We start from the raw sequence: 18267 nt of genomic DNA on the forward strand, positions 1-18267 counted from the left end.
TTTTGCAATTCTGGAAAACTATACATTTTAGAAGTGAGCACATACCATTTGTATAGAACCAGATAGATACATACATTCAATGAGATGACATTTGGGCCATTCCACTACAACCTATTGTGTCCTTTAATCCTAGATTTCATTCCCTAGCTTGACTCTTTTTAAAAGTTCTAGTAGCTTCGAGACTGAAACTTCCATGCAGCTCTTTGCCGGTGGCTTTTCTTCACCTAATGCAACGAACTGCACATTTGCCAGGCTGGCACACTGTCACAAAATGTGCTCTGGTGTTTCTCCTCTAGATGACAGAATCTGCAAAGATCATCAACTGCCAATTCCATCAGCTTCAACTGCCTATTCAGCTTACAGTGCCCTGATAACAAACCTACTATGGCTTTGACGGTTTTCCTGTCTTTGTTTATTAGGTCTGCCATTTGGTAAATGTTCTATAATAAACTGTTTTGCCTGTTCTATCTACTTTCTTTTCTTGTAGCCGTTCTTGTTACTGTCTTTCCAATGTCGCAGAAGGATTTTTGTGTAATGAATGGCAAGAATGAGCCTTGTTTGGCCATTTCATCTACTTTTTTATTACCCTTATGACCCTCGTGAACAGGTACCCAGGCTACCGTAACCTTGCTATGGTCTCATAGTTTATTTAGGATAACCACATAATCCTATACTACCTCAGAATTGACCTCTACAGAATTGAGTGCTTTAAGCGCTATCTGTCTATCTGTGAAGATGATAATTGAACGGTGCATTCATTTCTGTCTTTTATTTCTTTCACACAGTGATAGACTGTCTTTATTTCTGCCTGGAACATTGTGACATCCTTAGATATACTTACCAGGAAATGTATCTTTCCTTCCAGTCTTGCCTGCTTTGGTAATTTTGAATTTATTGACAAAGCTATGTATCGTCGTAGTTGTTGCATCAATGAGTTGCCCCATTACAATATCTGCTTTTAGCTCCAAGATCATCTTTTTATTGTCAGCACTATGCGCCTGGCTTATGTGGTGCTATGTAATAATCTGTGCATCATAGATCTGGCTTCGCTCTGTATAAAGGTATGTAGTGGTAGAAGATTCAGCAGGACTTCCAACGCCACTGTAGGACTTGTTTTTATGGCCACCGTAATACACAGACATTCTAGCCTTTCTGTATTACTCAGTAGCCTTATTGCTCTTACTTGCTGCGTCTTTATCCGTCACAGGCCCATAGGTTAGCATTGGTCTAATAAACCTTTTATATAAACTAAGGGTTATTTGGGGGCTTAGCCCCCAATTTTTACTACACATTCTTCTACAGCTACCCAAGAACATAGTAGTTGTGGTTTCCAGTATGTGAGTATTTCATGCAAGCCTATGATCAAAATATACTCCTAAGTAATTTGTTTCCTTGATATCTGTTTCTCAAAGCACCGGTGGTTTTAGGCCTTAAAATGTTGTCTTTTTTGTAAAGTTGATGATTTGTGTTTTTAACCAGTCAATCTCTCTTGTTAACACCAGTTATCAACTATATTTAGGGCTACTTGTATCCTCCCAGATACAAACTGGGCGAATTTATCCCTAACCACGATTACAGTATCTTCGGCGTACCTAGACAGTAAAAGTCTTTTGTGGACAGATTTTTCATAAGTTCATCTAACAAGGTTGCCCAAAGTAGATGTGACAGAAGGCTGTCCTTGTGGAAAGCCTCCACCTGCTCTTGCTTTAATGGTTATTTGCCCAAAGTATATTTGCATATTACCGCAGGTGTGCCTCGTCTACCTTGTCTAAAGAGTTAGTGGTGACGTCATTAAATGCCCCTTCAATATCTAAACAAGCGGCCATTGCTACATCTTTGTCTTCTATTGACCTTGAGATAAGCCTATTTAGATCGTCCAACGTTGAGTCCGTCGATTTACCAGCTTGGTATGTATATAGACGATTGCTTAGATTATTATCTCATAGTAGGTACTTCGTCCCTTTATTACTTGTATAGAACTAATATTCAAATACTTTTTGCTGTGTTGAACCACATATTTACTTAACGTTTTTATTTTTATATACATAAATAATATCACTGGAATTTAGTGAAAATTGGGGGTGACTAAACTACCGACACGCTTTATTTAAGTAATTTCACATCTTACCCTGATTACGTTTTTTTTTATGGATCTATATATTTCTGAACGCAACAATGTCGTATCAATTTGCGTATGTGTATATATCTACCGAATTGAACATTTTTTTGTAATGTTCTAATGCTTTAATTTTTAATATTTCTAATACTTTAATTTTTAATACTGTAATTAAGTATTATCTTCTGTAGAAAAGGTGAGTTAGGCAGAAGTTTATTGATTATAGGTATGTGTTCAAGAGGCGTGCAAAGGAATTTATTTCCTTCGGAACTCCATTTTTTATTTGATCTCTGGATTTTGATATAAAAAAAACTACGAGATGCAAAAGTAATATAAGGCTTTTATTAAAATACAATAAATACTCATTAGAGTAAAATCAAAAATATGTTAGTATGAAACTACTAAAAACAATATTGCTTGCTGTATATTGGCAGATACCTACATAAAATTCAAAATACAATTATACCTAAAAATAATTAACATAAGGTACATACGTACAACAATAAAATAGATCATAGTTACTGACACGTTAAAAAAATGTATTATTCGTCTTTAACAATCATTATTACTAGTAGAAGTTAAGGTAAAAAATATAGTTTACAGAAAATAAAACTTGTTATGAACATAAAATAATAACACCAACTTTCATTGAATATTTTAAAAAATCTTTATACTTAATATTTTTAGCATTTCTCATTCTTCCTTGTGTTTTTGTAAATTATTTTCTAATTTTTCTCAGTTTTTATTACGTCTGTTAAGTATCTCTCACTTGTAATTACAATAGCGATAAACGGCAAATGCGTTTGCTAGAATTAATTAGTCACTAGAAAAGTAATGAGTAACTTTTCTTCATCTAAAAGTGATTTAACTACATCCGTTATGAGTTAGGCTGCATCATTCCTTATATTGATTCAATTGACGTTACTTATTTCCCGAACCAAATAGTGTTTACGAAATGTTTTTGAAAAGAAACCTTCTCTCTCTTTCTCTCTACTTCGTATACCTACTCTAATCTGTAATTTTTTAATATTGAACGTAGGCTTCACTTCATTTATCCCCATCTACAGCTATTCTTAATCATGATAATTTTCTTAAGTTATTGTCAGTAAAGTTTTTATTGGTAAAACTACCGTTGACAAATTTTTAACATTTATTTTCTACAAACTTCACAGCTAATAACACTTCTACTCAAATATTAAGTTTTGTGATGTTATTTATTTTTCAAAATGTAAACTAGAACAGTAAGAACATTATATACCTAAATTTGGTGTATATTTCTAACTGTTTGATACATTTAAGTATGCTTCAATTAATTATATTATTTATTAAAATACATATTTACTTTGTGCCTTGGTCGAAATCGTTATACAGGGTATATATTAAAAGGCACAGCGATATTAAGACACTATGAGTTACATATGAAGAAGTGAAATCCAAACTAAGGTATCATTAATTGAATGCCTCCTTATACATAGCAACAGGAGCTGTTAATAATTTATAATTTAGCTCCTTTAAGAAAATTAACTAGTGTCAAATTTCTTATAATTATAACTCACAGCAGATGCTACAAATATTTCTTAAAACTTTTATCAAAAAAAAATTAAAAAGACTTTGTGAAATATCAAAATAGTGCATTGGTTTTCACTTCCTCTAATATAACGGTGTATAATTGTATAATAATAAATGTCTACAAAACATATTTTAATGCACATGATTCCTCCATATTTTACTATGTAAAAAGATTGTCTTAAACTCTCATACAACTCTATGTTATTACTAAGATTTGTAGGAGTATTGGACGAGACTATTTCACGACATTATGTATAGTATAGTACAGATCAGAATATTGTCTTAAAATCTTATTTAATTTAATAAATAAAATAGATTTTAAAGCGTCGTTTTCTTAAAAAAGGATGCATGTTATAAACCAAGATGGTGCATAAGTGTGCACAGCGTATACAATAAGTGGAGATGTGGAAGATTTGATTGGTGAATGCCAAAATGGTTTTAGGTCAGATATGTCTTCAATAGACCAGATCTTCGTGCTAATATTAGACAAAATCAATCTCTTTATAAATCTGCTTATAACAACGCGCCAAGATCACACAGAATAATAAGATTTATAAAAGCAAAAATGAGTAAAGTGTCATAAATCATACGTGTTATATGTGTCATATGTTCAGATACCTACAAGTGATTTTTTCGCAATTGTTTAATAAAAGAATTATTTTTAATAAATTAACGAAAATTACGGTTGTGTCGCTTATGAAGTGATCTCTGATCGCTCATGGAACCGAAATCTAAAACGCGTTTGCCTACTGCCTCAAAAAATCTTGGCCTTACAATAAACAGAAATGGCATTTTAAGTAGAAATTTTCGAATCACAGTACACGTCGGTACAGAATAAGTAATGATGGTATTTAAAACTAAAAACACTAACCTGTTACAAAAGTGTGAGAAGAACGGACTCAGGACGCTGGAAGGACCAAATTACAGAATAGATTCCTACAGGAAGAAGTAGGGGACACCTTGATTGTTTAGAAATAAAGTAGAACCTGAACATGAAACAAAGAAACCTACAAGATGGAAATTGGCAGGATAGACAGAGAGTGGGAGAACAACTGAGAGAAATAATACAGTGAAAGTTGCGGAAATCCTTTTTATTTGTATCTTCCGGTTTTATAATATATTAACGCCTTCTAAATAAATGAGTGTCACTAGGCAGCGACACCCTATCTCTCACCGCAATACTCACTCATCGGCTGACTCCCTTCAATGGCGAATTACACGTAAAAATCACATAGGTATACAATTTGAGTTGTATAATATAGTGTTTAAAAAATTTCTGACTAGATTGTGTCGCGAAACATGACCTAATAAACCATTTCACTTAAAGGAAGTCTGTCAGCCCACTGAGCCATCGAGCCGACGACTCGATGGCTCCGCGCTATTTTTTTTTTATTAATGTAGAACATATAGGTAACTGTAATTTTAACTAGCAATTTTTTGTAACTTCATAAACATACTGCGCTTAATTTACTAAAAAGCGTTTAAGTACTGACATGCAATCATAGGCCATTGTGCGAACACGTGAAATAATCCGTCGTAACTTCCATACATTTTATTGTCTGCATTCTTTTACTTCTCTCTCCCCAATGGGTAGTGTGGGTCTGAAATTCTTCTTTACATATCCATCACAGTTTGCATCACAACATATTTCGTCATTTTTGTTGTACTTTCTGATTTGTCTGAACGCATTCAACTAAAAACAAAATAAATATATAAGAACAAGATGACAAAGTTTGACTGATCTAAAAAAAAACAATTGGAACTTGTTTATTGTTTGAGAGCATACATGGACAATTTCATTTTTGCACAACGAGTTACATCGCATTATACTAGCTAACAACACAACGAAATGAATTTCACTATAAATCAAATGCATGAATATTTCATTAGTCAAGTTTCATCAAGTATTTCCGTTATATACAACGTAATTGTAGGTAGTGCAAAAGAAAAATGAAATCAAAGAAGGCCATCAATAACATAAAACTGAAACATGAATAGTAATTGCCAAAACGTCTGAACTGTTTTTATATACTATACATTATAATCAAATTGAATATAAAAAGTAAACATTTGAGTTATTCAATTTTGCTATAAAAATTGACGCAAGTGAAATTCTTGGAACTAGTGACAATAAACGTCTAATGCGAGCAAGTCAGTTTTTCAATCTACTGTTTCATAATTCAAAAAAAAAATAATTAAAGTATTATTACAGCAAATAATAAATTGACTGAATTATTATAGCAACAATTTGTTTTACATAATTTGTGGAAGAAATTATAAAAACACCATGAAATATGATAAAACGACCACAATGCCGACATCTATACTACAAAAGCGTAACTAAACGTATACTAGTGCAAACAAAACTTTCTTATACTATTCTTATACTTGGTCTACGACATAGAGATGGCGGTACGGCTTGAACTTTATATATATTTACTTATAAAAATGTTATTGATGTTTTATTGTCAGTAAAATATTTTTAATTTGTTTAAAATAAATAACAAAATGGATCTTAAATTTAATTTTATAAATAATAGCGGTAAAAATACAGTTTATAAAACTTGAGGTAGTTAATATGATGTGCCAACAGATGTCGACGTCGTTGGAACATAACGTCCAATTTCATTTTGTAGAATTTGAATGGAATATTTTATGTCGTATGAGTAGTATGTTTTTCATAGCACTGAAGTACGGTAAAACGGTTTTACAGTATTTATTTCTACACTGCCAGTTTAACAAATTAAAAGTATTATTTAAAAAAAAATTATTTTTAATGTAATAGTTCTGGATTGTATGACTAAAACTGACTACTTTACTAATAAAATGATGGTTTTAATATTTGACTTATTTTTCGATTTTAGAATAGGTATTATAATAGTTAATGTTACACATATATCATGTCGTGTATCCAAAAATGATTTATTATTAACAAATACTTCAATCTGTGCACAATACTCAATAACATTCCTTGTTCTATTCGGTTTTGTTAGCAATCTTGGGAGTACCGGCCTTATTTGTAGTGAGTTTATTATTATAAATTAATGTTAATTGCTAATGAAATTTCTTCTTTATACCTACTAACCAATCTAAGATTTAGAAATTCCATTATAAGCGTTAAGACACCCTGGAGCAGATGTCCCATCAAACCATAACCTCCTTGTCTCAAAAATGAAACTCAGTGTAAAAAAAGATAATAAAATCCAAAAGTTCTAAGGTGAATAATCAGGTGCTCAAGATAAACAAAATACGTGCTGAGGCTTCTACTTGTATAAATCAAGAAATGAAAAGATTAACATTAAAAATGAAAAACACTGAGAATACGAACATTATGTGGAGCCAAACCAAAGATTCTGTTATAAAGACACAAAACGAAACTCTAAAAAAGAAAGATGAATGCCGAAAACCTTAGATGACTTAAGAAATATTGGAAATCATGGAACAAAGAAGAAAATACAGAAACAAACCCCCATATAAATACAGAGAAAAACATAAATTAATAATAAACAAAATAAAATAGGCTAAAGAAAAGTGGATAATGGAAAAATGCAATGAAATAAAGGAATTGCTGAAAAACATAATCATCATAATTTATATAAAAAAGACTGAATTATTATCTGGAAAATCACACACATAACACCTAACCGGTTAATTGACAAAAACAATAAACCTATTAATAACCCAATTGAAATAAAACAAGTATGGACTAAATATATTGAAGATAATTTTTATTAGTTTAGCTCTTTTTTTCTCTGATCATTCTACATAGTTTTATGTGTTCTGTAAAAGTCGTGTTCCATCTGTTTTAAGAAGCTCTGCTAGTGTTCCTTTTTATTTGTATGATTAAAGTATTCGTTTCATTTCTGCCTCGTTTATAGTGGTTGTATGCCAGTTGTGTTCTGTATTGTAAAAAAGCTTTTTTCTTTTCTTCACATTTTGTCTTCACTTGCTCTCTAAACCATGGAATTTTCTTTTTTGATATGCAGGTGTTAGTTACTTTGCTCTCTTCATTAAAATTTACTTGGCAAGTTCTATCCAGTCCTATTTTTCGCTTTCCGTTTGATTTCCCCACACCTAGATAGATAGATAGATTTAGAGATGCGGCCTTTTGGCCTATTCCACTGCGACCTTTTCAGATCTATTGTGGTCCTCTAGTCCTAGACAACATTCTCTAGCCTGACCCTTTTTAAAAAGTCTAATAGCTTCGAGACTGTACCTTCCATGTAGATATTTGCCGGTGGATTTTATTCTCCTAATGCAAAGAACCGCACATTTGCCAGACTGTCACACTGACATAGAATGTGCTCTGCTGTTTCTTCTTCGATGTGACAGAATCTGCATAGGTCATCATCTGATAATCCCATCAGCTTCAAATGCCTATTCAGCTTACAGTGCCCTGTTAGAAGACCTACTATGACTTTGACTGTTTTATTGTCTTTGCTTATTAGGTCTGCCGTAAATTTTGGTGAATGTTCTGTAATAAACTGTTTCGCCTGTCTTTGTCCTGGTGAATTCCTCCACCATTCCAGAGATTTCTGAGCTACCCACTTCCTTTAGCCGTTCTTGTTACTGTCTTTGGAACGCCACAGAAGGGTTCCGGTCCAATAAATGGCATTGATGAGCCTTGTTTGACCATTTCATCTGCTTTTCATTGCCCTTATGACCCTCGTGCCCCGGTACCCAGGCTACCGTAACCTTGCTATGGTCTACTACAGAATTGAGTGCCTTAAGCGCTGCCTGACTATCTGTGAAGATGGCAACTAAACGGAACGTTCTTTCCTCCCTTTCTATTTCTTCCACGCAGTGATGGATTGCCGTTATTTCTGCCTGGAAAACTATCACCTGTTCCCTACACCTAAATTTAGTTCTTTGAGTATGATAGTGTTGTTTTATTCGTGGTAGGAGGTTGAATTGATAATTTGCTTCTATTTGTTTTATATAAATATAGAGATAACTACTAAACCTTACATAAGGATCAGTAAATCCTATTAAAAAGATCTAATAATCAGAAGACTAAATAAAGAGATTAATTATAAACACATAAAAACCTAATCATAAAGAACTTATTCGATTAACCATGGGAGGGAAGAAGACTGAAACGAATCGGACCAAAAGGCTTTCGTGATGATCAGTGACTGCACAAACAACCATTACTGAATGGTACCAGCCTATTAAAATACCAAATATTTAATCCTACTCTTGTATTTAATGAGTTTTAGTATCTACATCGGAAATGCTCAAGCTATCTACCTTATGTTAGAATCTATCAATGATAAACCTACTCCTACATGTAGAATATGAATAAGTATATTATATCTATTGCAAGAAGTATCAAAATATTGCTTATTCTAAGCGAACGTTGTTTTTAGAACGTGTACGGTACAATTCACAATGATATCTGCCATCAGAAGAGAAAAGAAACGTTTCACAAATTGTTGCAATGAATAAATGATGAAAGTATTACGCAGAACTTTTTGGACGATAAAAAAGTTTCAGCAAACTTGTACTCCAAAGAAAATATTTTATGCAACAGATCATATTTTTGTTAAATTTAGAAAAATTTCATTAATCTGTTTTGTTATAATGTCCAGGATATTACTATTATGCCACGTTTTACCTGTTGTCAAAATATCGTAGTCATTCTTTATTTTATTTACAGACTATATTTACCTGCTCATCAGAAACTTCTACGGGTTCCTTGAATACAACCCAAATAACACATTCTGAACACGGAGGAGTAGTGAGAGATCCATGGTAAGTGTAGTACCCTCCGGTATCTTTGGGAATTAACAATTTTGGATCAATTGATTCGGGAATTTCAACAACATCTCCTTTATGCGTGATTTGATCTAAGTATTTAACTACTTTTTCCAACTCATCATTTTTCTTTCCAGGCTGTAAAATAAAAACAAATATTACTGAAATGTTGCCATTATTTTAAAATTTTTCATTTTATCTAAAACACACATATATTAAGAATTTATATAATATATATATATATATATATATATATATATATATATATATATATATATATATATATATATATGTATATAATATACACTCATGGACAAAAATATCGAATATTTTGGAATTTTCCAATTTTTTTTTGTAGTCACTATTATTTCAAAATAATTTTAGATTACTGATAATACTCATATTATAGTAGGCTGATGTACTCAACTGGTTTGAAATATTTTGATGTTTATTTTGACGTTTATTCAGTGGTTAGTGCCATTCGTACATTTTATCATAAAAATCCTTCTTCACGTAAAAGAAAAATCATACTAATTCGGTTATTTTTAGTTTAATTTATTAAGTTTAATTAAATATTGTTTTAATTTAACTAAGTTTAAAACAAGTATCCCACCAATTCGGCACTGCGATAAAGTCCAAGTAGTACATATTGTAATTTTGTACGAGGAAGGATATGCGCAAAAAGGTATCGCACGACGTCTCTTATAGTTTCAAATACTCTAAAAAGGTACCGCGAAACAGGAAATTTTGTACGAAGGCCTGGTCAAGGACGCCCAAGATGCACAACCGCAATTGATGACCGTTTTTTTGGTTCTTAATTCCACACGAAATCGTTCATTGACATCGATGCACCTCAGAAATGAGCTATTAAATGTTAGACAAGTTAATGTGAGTTCACAAACAGTTAGACGAAGATAAAAAGAAGCAAACTTAAAGCCCACACGCCCGGCCAAAGTTCCACGTCTTCTCCAAAATCATAAAGCTCGTCGTTTGGAATTTGCAAGAACACATATTTAGTGGAATATCGACAACTGAAAAAACGTTCTTTTCACTGATGAGACCAGAATCCTATTATGGAAGCCAGATGGTCAAAACTACGTCTACAGAAGAGTTGGAGAACGATTCGCCGCTGCAGTCTCGCCCAGACTGTTAGTTTTGGAGTTGATGTGGACGGATGACTGGTGATTCTTACGTTTAAAACATCCTGCAAGATCATGTTTTGTCATATGTTGGTTACATTGGACATGAAAGATTCACGTTAATGCACGATAATGCTCGACCATACCGCTGCCATAGTGAGTAATTATCTTGATGAGGTCCAAATTCGAAGATTACATTGGCCACCGTCTAGCCCGGATTTAAATCCAATAAAGCACATGTGGGATCACCTAAAACGCAGCATACGACAAAGAAATCCCGTTCCAAATACGATATAGCAGCTTCGGCTTGCTGCACAGGATGAATGGAATGCCATTTCCCAAGAATATGTCCAAAATTTACTTGCAAGCATGCTGAGAAAGATGCAAGCAGTAATATGAGCTAGAGAGGGGAATACTCGTTACTGATCATGCACTTCTTTCAGTTTAAACCAGTTGTTTATGCAATTTAAATGATCATTTAAGTTTAGAGTAAAATAACCTTATTTACCTAATATTAAACATTTATTTTTTTTCACAATTTTCTCCGCATAAAAACTTAAAATTGTTCATTAAATATTGTTAAAATAAACTCTATTTTACAATAAACGACTTGCTTGTCTATATATATATATATATATATATATATATATATATATATATATATATATACATATATATATATATATATATATATATATATATATATATATATATATATATCAGTAGCTTGGTTCTAAAAGGGCCAATGTCAATTTTAGACTGTTTGGGCATAAGTGCATTTTTGTCTTAGATTTCAAATAAACAACACTGTGTAAAAAGGGCCAATGTCTAGATAGAGTAACAACAGACTTACAGCGTTACTTTTGGCCAATGTCAATCTCTAATCAACACTAATTTTTAAAGCAAAAAGGACCAATGTAGACTTCAGCCTCAATGCTTCTAAAAATTTTATTTCTATACAGGCCAATGTTGACATTGGCCCTTTTTTAACAAAACCTTCTTCGATTTGATTTGACATTGGCCCCTTATTTCTAGGTTAGGTTTCTGTCTATACACATTATCGTGAGTGCAAAAGTAGTACCTAATCTTTGTATTAAAAAATCGACAGTGGCTCTGAGGCCTCTGAGTGTGTGTTTTAAAATACAAAAAGTGATGGAGCAGTTATACCGTGGAAAGAAACTTGTTAACTTGTGTAAGTTAGACAAAATGGAAGCAAATAAACAAGCCGGTAAGTAAATAGGTTAACTTTATTTTAAAAATTGGTAATATTACAAGATTTAGATGTAAGGACGAAATGATAACTAAGTAAAAAATTGTATACTCAAAAAATGTACCATGTAGGACAAATTTAGTGACTAGGCCGACTGTATGAATATTAGTAACTTATGCTAAGACATTTTAGTCCTATAAATCTTATTTTCATAGTACAATTTAATAACAATTTTTATTTAAATTTTAGATAATGTGCCGCTGCCTCCAAAACAGGATGATTCGACTGTTTTACAAGAAAACTATGATCCTGGACTAAGCATTTCGCCAGGTAGATAAACCAATGTAAATAGTTCTTTGTTTCAGATAATTAATTTTTTGCTCTCTTTGTTTCAGACAATAAATTACAAGATATAACAACTGAACAATCATCATCGAAAAATACAATAAAGAATAAACTGAGGTCGAAATCTTCTGTGATATATAACGAAGAAGATGATAACTCAGAACGATTTATGACTTTTGATGGAAGTTCAAGTGATGAATTTGAACCTTATGATAGTGACTCTTCTGACTCGGACAACTCAGAACCTAGTAAAATACAAAAAGACAATCATATTACTGCAGAATCAGAACATACGCTGACTGTCTGGAATGAAACTTCTTATAGAAGAGGAAGAAAAAAAGTTCTGGACGGAGAACAAATTAGAAAAAGGAAGCGTAATCTAAATAATTGGGAAAAGAATAAAAGAAAGAACTTAAAAACACTTGGAAAAGAATATGTTACAATTCAAGGTAAAAAGATTAGAAATCATTAAAAAATCCATGTCAATGCCGAAAGAAATGTTTTGAAAAATTATCAAATGAAGAAAGGCAGACCATTTTTAGTGAATTTTATAATCTTGCTTGGGAAGCTCAAAATCAGTTTATTGCCAGTCACATTCAAGAAAGAGAGAAGGCAGTACAAAGAATAAGAGGCCGTAATGAAACAAGTAGAAGAAAGTATAGCAGGCAATATTATTTAGATTGTAACTCAGAGAGAATTGAGGTTTGCCATGTTATGTTTTTATCAACGTTAGATGTAACCTTAAAAAAAGTTCGGGTAATAATGAACAAAAAGCGTTCCTCAACATCAAATATTTGCTCAAGCGATGGTCGTGGAAAACATACGAACCATCCAAAAATAAAGGAAGAGGAGAAAGATGTAATAAGGCAACACATTCTGATGTTTCCTTCGTTTCAAAGTCACTACGGTCGAGAGAAAACTGCAAAGAAATATTTGCCTCCCGATCTTTCTATTTCAAAAATGTATAGGCTATATTGTGAGTATTGCCAAGAAAACAACATAACACCTAGAAACGAATCACTGTACAGACAAATTTTCGTGGAAGAATTTAACTTGTGTTTTAAAAAACCGTATAATGATACGTGTACTACTTGCGATAAGTTTTCTTTACTCCTTAAATCCGTTACAGATGAAAATGAAAGAGCCCAACTTGAAAGTGAAAAATTACAACATCAACACTTAGCAGAGTTTGCTTATGAAGCGAAAAAGAAAGATAGACTGGCTTGCAAACTTAATCCAAATTTGGTGGTATTCAGTTTTGACCTACAAAAATGTTTGCCCACTCCCTACTTAAAAAGCAGCATTTCATTCTATAAAAGAAAATTATGGACTCTGAACCTTACCATTTTTGAGACGCAAGGAACTACAAACTCAGCTAAATGCTACCTATGGAATGAAACTATAGCTCAAAGAGGTGGACAAGAAATTGCTTCCTGTCTATACACCTACCTAAATAGTATTCCCTCTCATATAAATAAAATCATTATGTATAGCGACTGCTGCCCTGGGCAAAATCGAAATATTTTACTATCAGTTATGCTTCTTACCGTTATTGAACATTCCAAACACCAAGGAAGGAAGATTGATATTTATCACAAATTTCTAGTACCCGGACACACTCACATGGAAGCAGACACTATATATGCTGCAATAGAAAAAACTAAAAATTCTACTACTGCCAGGATAGATATTCCTAGAGACTGGGCTAACCTTATTCGTCTAATACCCAGAAAACCACCAATTTTTGTTCAAGAAATGAAGCAAGAAGAATTTCTTTGTTTTAAATCATTATTATCTGGCAAATTTCAGCATGCAAAAACCAATACTCAAGGACAACCAGTGGTGTGGTCTAAAATAAGAATTATTTACTATTCAAGTGAAAATCTTGGCGTGATGAAATACAAAAACTCCTTTACCGACGATGAGCCTTATAAAACATTGAGCTTATTAAGAACAAGAACTAGAAATTCTGGAACTACTCGTTTGTTACCAATCTCTGATAAACCATTGGGCATACCAGCGAATAAAACACAACATCTGAAAGACATGTTACCTTACGTTGAGGAGAGTAGTCGTCCATATTACCTTCAGTTTCTCAATACTTTGACTACATCACCATCTGCAACGGATAATTTTATTGCAGATGAGGAGTACGATCAAGATGATGAGATGTAATATTACCATTGTAATCCTACTGATTGTGACTATGTTTTTATAAAATAAACATTAATCTCTTCAAATTATTGCAATGTTATTATTCCTTAATTGGGCCAAAGTAACATTTTGGAGTATTTTTTTGTTATTCTAAAAGGGCCAATGTCATATTTCCAATAAAAAAAAAAACAAATGTGGGTCAGTTTTACTGATGCCAAACATTCCGTAATCTATGTAAGAATGACAAGACAAAAAAACAGTGTTGCAATATAAAAAATATTAGCAATAACTGTAGATCATTTTGTATAAGAATCTTCTAAAGCAGTTTCCCAAAAACAGCGTTTTATGACTTTGGCCCTTTTAGAACCAAGCTACTGATAACAAAATTATCATAAAAGATCCCTTCTTGAAATGTGCCATATTCTTAACCATCCATCAGCAGCCGTTAATAAATGAACTGACATCGATAATTTGAGCCAGATTTATCTTCTGAAATTAACAAATAGTCTAATATTATTTCGCATCGCTCCTAGTGATCCGCAGAGTAATCCTTTCCCAAGTTAACATGCCCCTTTTCTAACTTGGCTGCACCATACCGTACTGATATGACGACCAAATAGTCAGAAATACGTATTTACGGTTGCCTTCCTACCTTTGTTTTCCTGTTTTGCGAGACATGATATTAATTTTACTTTATATATATATATATATATATATATATATATATATATATATATATAATACAAAAATAATTTAAACTGCTTCTTTCATGAGAGATTACAGCTTGTGGGTATATAACCAATCAATTAAAACAAATCGATTAAGTAGTTTGTCACGCAATGGCAAAAAATAATCAAACATTTTTTTTTAGTATTTTTCTTAAGGATTTTCTGTTCTATTTTGTTTAACCTTCAATTGATAATAAGAAACAATTCAAAATGAAGTTCGAATTTGAATTGGTTAATGATATCGGTAGTGAAATTATATTTATTTTACTAAAAGTTAGGTACAGAATAAAAGATGATCGATTGTCTTTAAATAGAAATTAATTTCTTTTGACTATCATGCAACAACAGCAATTGTATTGATAATTGTATACATTCAGAAGTTATTACTTACTTAGGGTAAACAAATACAGTACACATTAAAAATAATAGCCAATAAAAAAATACTAAGCATCAAGGATAAACATAAATATACAATAAACGGTGTTAATGAAAGTCTATTGATTAATATTATTTTTCAAGCTGGTAAAAATTATGTAATCAGAATTATCATAATAAGCAGAATAAAGATAGGAATAATTGCCATTTGCAAAAGTTCAACGCTAAGGTTAAGGTTGAACAGTTCCGACAGTATTCAAATTTTATTTGTCTTTGTTTCGTCTTCATTTTAGGTAAATTTTCTGGGTTAATATAATAAATCTGCCCCCTCCGATTAGCTTAACCTTCCAGCTCCTTCGGAGACGGCCCACCCACTCTCCGATGGTGATTTATCTTGAGCGATTCTCTCCAATCGTCTTTCTTCCATTCTCTTAATGTGTTTATGTTGTGGGTTATCTTATTGTTAATTATAGAGGATGTGTTTCTGACCTGCTGTTCACTTATTTGTATTGATACATATACTCTTACTCATAGCCTTTTTTTAGTATTGGAAACCAGATCTTGCTGCATTTTATTCATGAGTTTGCTACACAACTTACTTCATTTAGTAAGATAAGGGCGACTTCTTTAATTTTCTTTTTTTTTATTATATGCTTATTTAAAAACTCTTGATGCATTTTCCATTGTTTCCTATGTTCACTTTCCCAAGAATGTTTGCATATCTGAGATCTATCAAAATCTGTTTTTAATGAATAAGATTGGTGATCGCTTATCCTAACACTTACTGGTTTTCAAGTTTCTCCCAGGTACAAACTGTCGCATTATCAAAGTATTTTATAGGCGCAGGTCTTTGTTCTTGATAAAATAGATCTCAATGTAGTGGTTGTTTTAAATATTGTTGTAATATGGTATTTATTTTCTATACTTTTTAATTTTTCTGATAATGACTTTTACATATGACATTGTTGTTCTCTTCGAATCCCTTTTTGTATGCATCATTTTTAAAGTATTGTTTTATTTCTCCTACCTTATGAAATTCCTTATTTATAAATGACAATAGATTTTTTCTTCCAAAAAGGAGTTTTTGTTGGAGTGGGCATTTGGAGAACTAAAGTGATATAAGGAATGTTCGAATAACTGAATTTTAATCAAATAAAAGGCAGATATCGAGCACAGTTTTTTTTATTAAATCTTGCCCAAGTACTTTTGCTCCTAGAGCATCTTCAGGGGCATTTCGTCAAAATTGGGATATTCAACAATATACGGAGAATGTCATAAACATTAAATGGTACGTTAACCCAACACGACACAAGGACAAACAGTTTAAAAATTATTAAAAATCGACGAAGCTACATATTGAGTGGTATTAGGAGAGAGAATGGCTCCTGGTCTTAACGGAATTGTTAAAGTTGGTAGAACTACTAAAAAATATTTCTGTTACCAGCTAATGTTTTGGTTATTGTCAACCTAAACTATGGTGGGCAGGAACTAAACTTGGTGATCAGGATAAATCTTGCGCCGCTCATAATATTTGTTATATATGTGTTAAATAAAGTAGACAAAAAAGTCCTTTAAATTTTCTGTTCCTATGATACGAAGAAAGCTAAGAAATCATTCTGCTAATAGCTACTTTATAATATTGATAATATTTTAAAAAAACAAGAAGGTAATAAGATTCCCCAACTTACTACCTACCTTACCTTCTGTCATTTAGGTGTAGGTATAGATTTGCTAAAAGGTAAAAACTATATTACTTGACTCTATACTTTTGGTATGTAGACGAAAACAGATTAGTAATTTTACTCAGTACAACAATTACTACCCAGACATTTCCGCTCTGATGAATGAGTTTAGTATTGAATACAAAAAGGAAGTCTAGATTTTATTGATTGGTTCAAAACTATTTTAAAGACTGTTTTATTACAAAATGATAACCTATACACATTAAGGCTTGCTACTCATTGAGTGCATATGAAAGAAAGCTATGAAACCCTAGAAACAGTCTTAAATACAATAGGCTATTTTGCGTATGGTTGGATGACATGTGGTGATTTAAAAGACCCCTGCAAGCTCCGGGGCCAATAAAGTGGTTTTTACCAACGTTCCGTGTTTCTTATGTGAATAGCAAAGTAGAGATACGGATCAAGATTCGTTCAAAAAGAACTGGTCTGTGAGTTAAGTTAACTTCTTAAAAGTTTTCAAGGTTTTCCAAAAATCAGCCTAGATTGTTTAATACATCTTCATGGTATGCAATTTTCTTACTAATAAATATTTTTTTATAATTCGTTTTAGGCATAAAATATTCTGTTTAAAAAGTTCAAGAAAATTATGTTTTACTTTAGCTTAAGTTTTGTTTTTCTTGCAGAATATAAAATAGTAGAAAATATGTTACACCCAGCTAAGACATTCACAGTAACAGTCGAATCATAATTTTGAATGACAAATCGGGTTCTACTTCCAGACAAATGTGAAAATGATAACAGATATTGATCTACAAGTACTACTCAGTACCAATCTATTACACTTTGACTTAATGAACTTTGTGTTTTGTGACTTGTTCTAATTTGCTGGTTCATTTCAGAATGTGCGTAATCCTCACATTTACTTCTTATCTTATTATTTAGCTTTTTGACATTATTATAGTGTTCGTACGTGTTTCCTGGAAGTGCTTCCTTCGTTCTAACTATCACCGTTGCGCACTTTTCGTCTCTCTCTATCTCTCTTTCTCTTTCTTTCTCTCTTTCCGCTTTTGTTTGATCGGACTCAATAAAAGCCCGTTTTTCTTTGAATTTTCTCTTTCCCCTCAGAATCTTAACTTTCCTCTTCCAATTATCTATTACACATCTTGTGTGCCCATTTCTAAATCATTATCTA

The 18267-nt window shown here is 32.1% G+C and overlaps 1 protein-coding gene across 5 annotated transcripts in view; it reads right to left on the minus strand.

Annotated features, from left to right (window-relative positions):
• Positions 1–2436: 2436 nt before the first annotated feature.
• The window catches only part of CAH1 (carbonic anhydrase 1), a 210019-nt gene continuing 194188 nt past the window's right edge, over positions 2437–18267 (minus strand). For all 5 annotated transcript variants that reach the window (XM_072534696.1, XM_072534694.1, XM_072534693.1 and 2 more), the window contains exons 6-7: positions 9356–9580; positions 2437–5378 (exon numbers count right to left, since the gene is read on the minus strand). In XM_072534696.1, the coding sequence (XP_072390797.1) occupies positions 5238–5378; positions 9356–9580 (366 nt within the window). In that variant the 3' untranslated portion in view covers positions 2437–5237. The remainder of the gene's footprint in view (positions 5379–9355; positions 9581–18267) is intronic.

This window comes from Diabrotica undecimpunctata, chromosome 6 (assembly GCF_040954645.1).
Source record: "Diabrotica undecimpunctata isolate CICGRU chromosome 6, icDiaUnde3, whole genome shotgun sequence".
Lineage (NCBI taxonomy): Eukaryota > Metazoa > Arthropoda > Insecta > Coleoptera > Chrysomelidae > Diabrotica > Diabrotica undecimpunctata.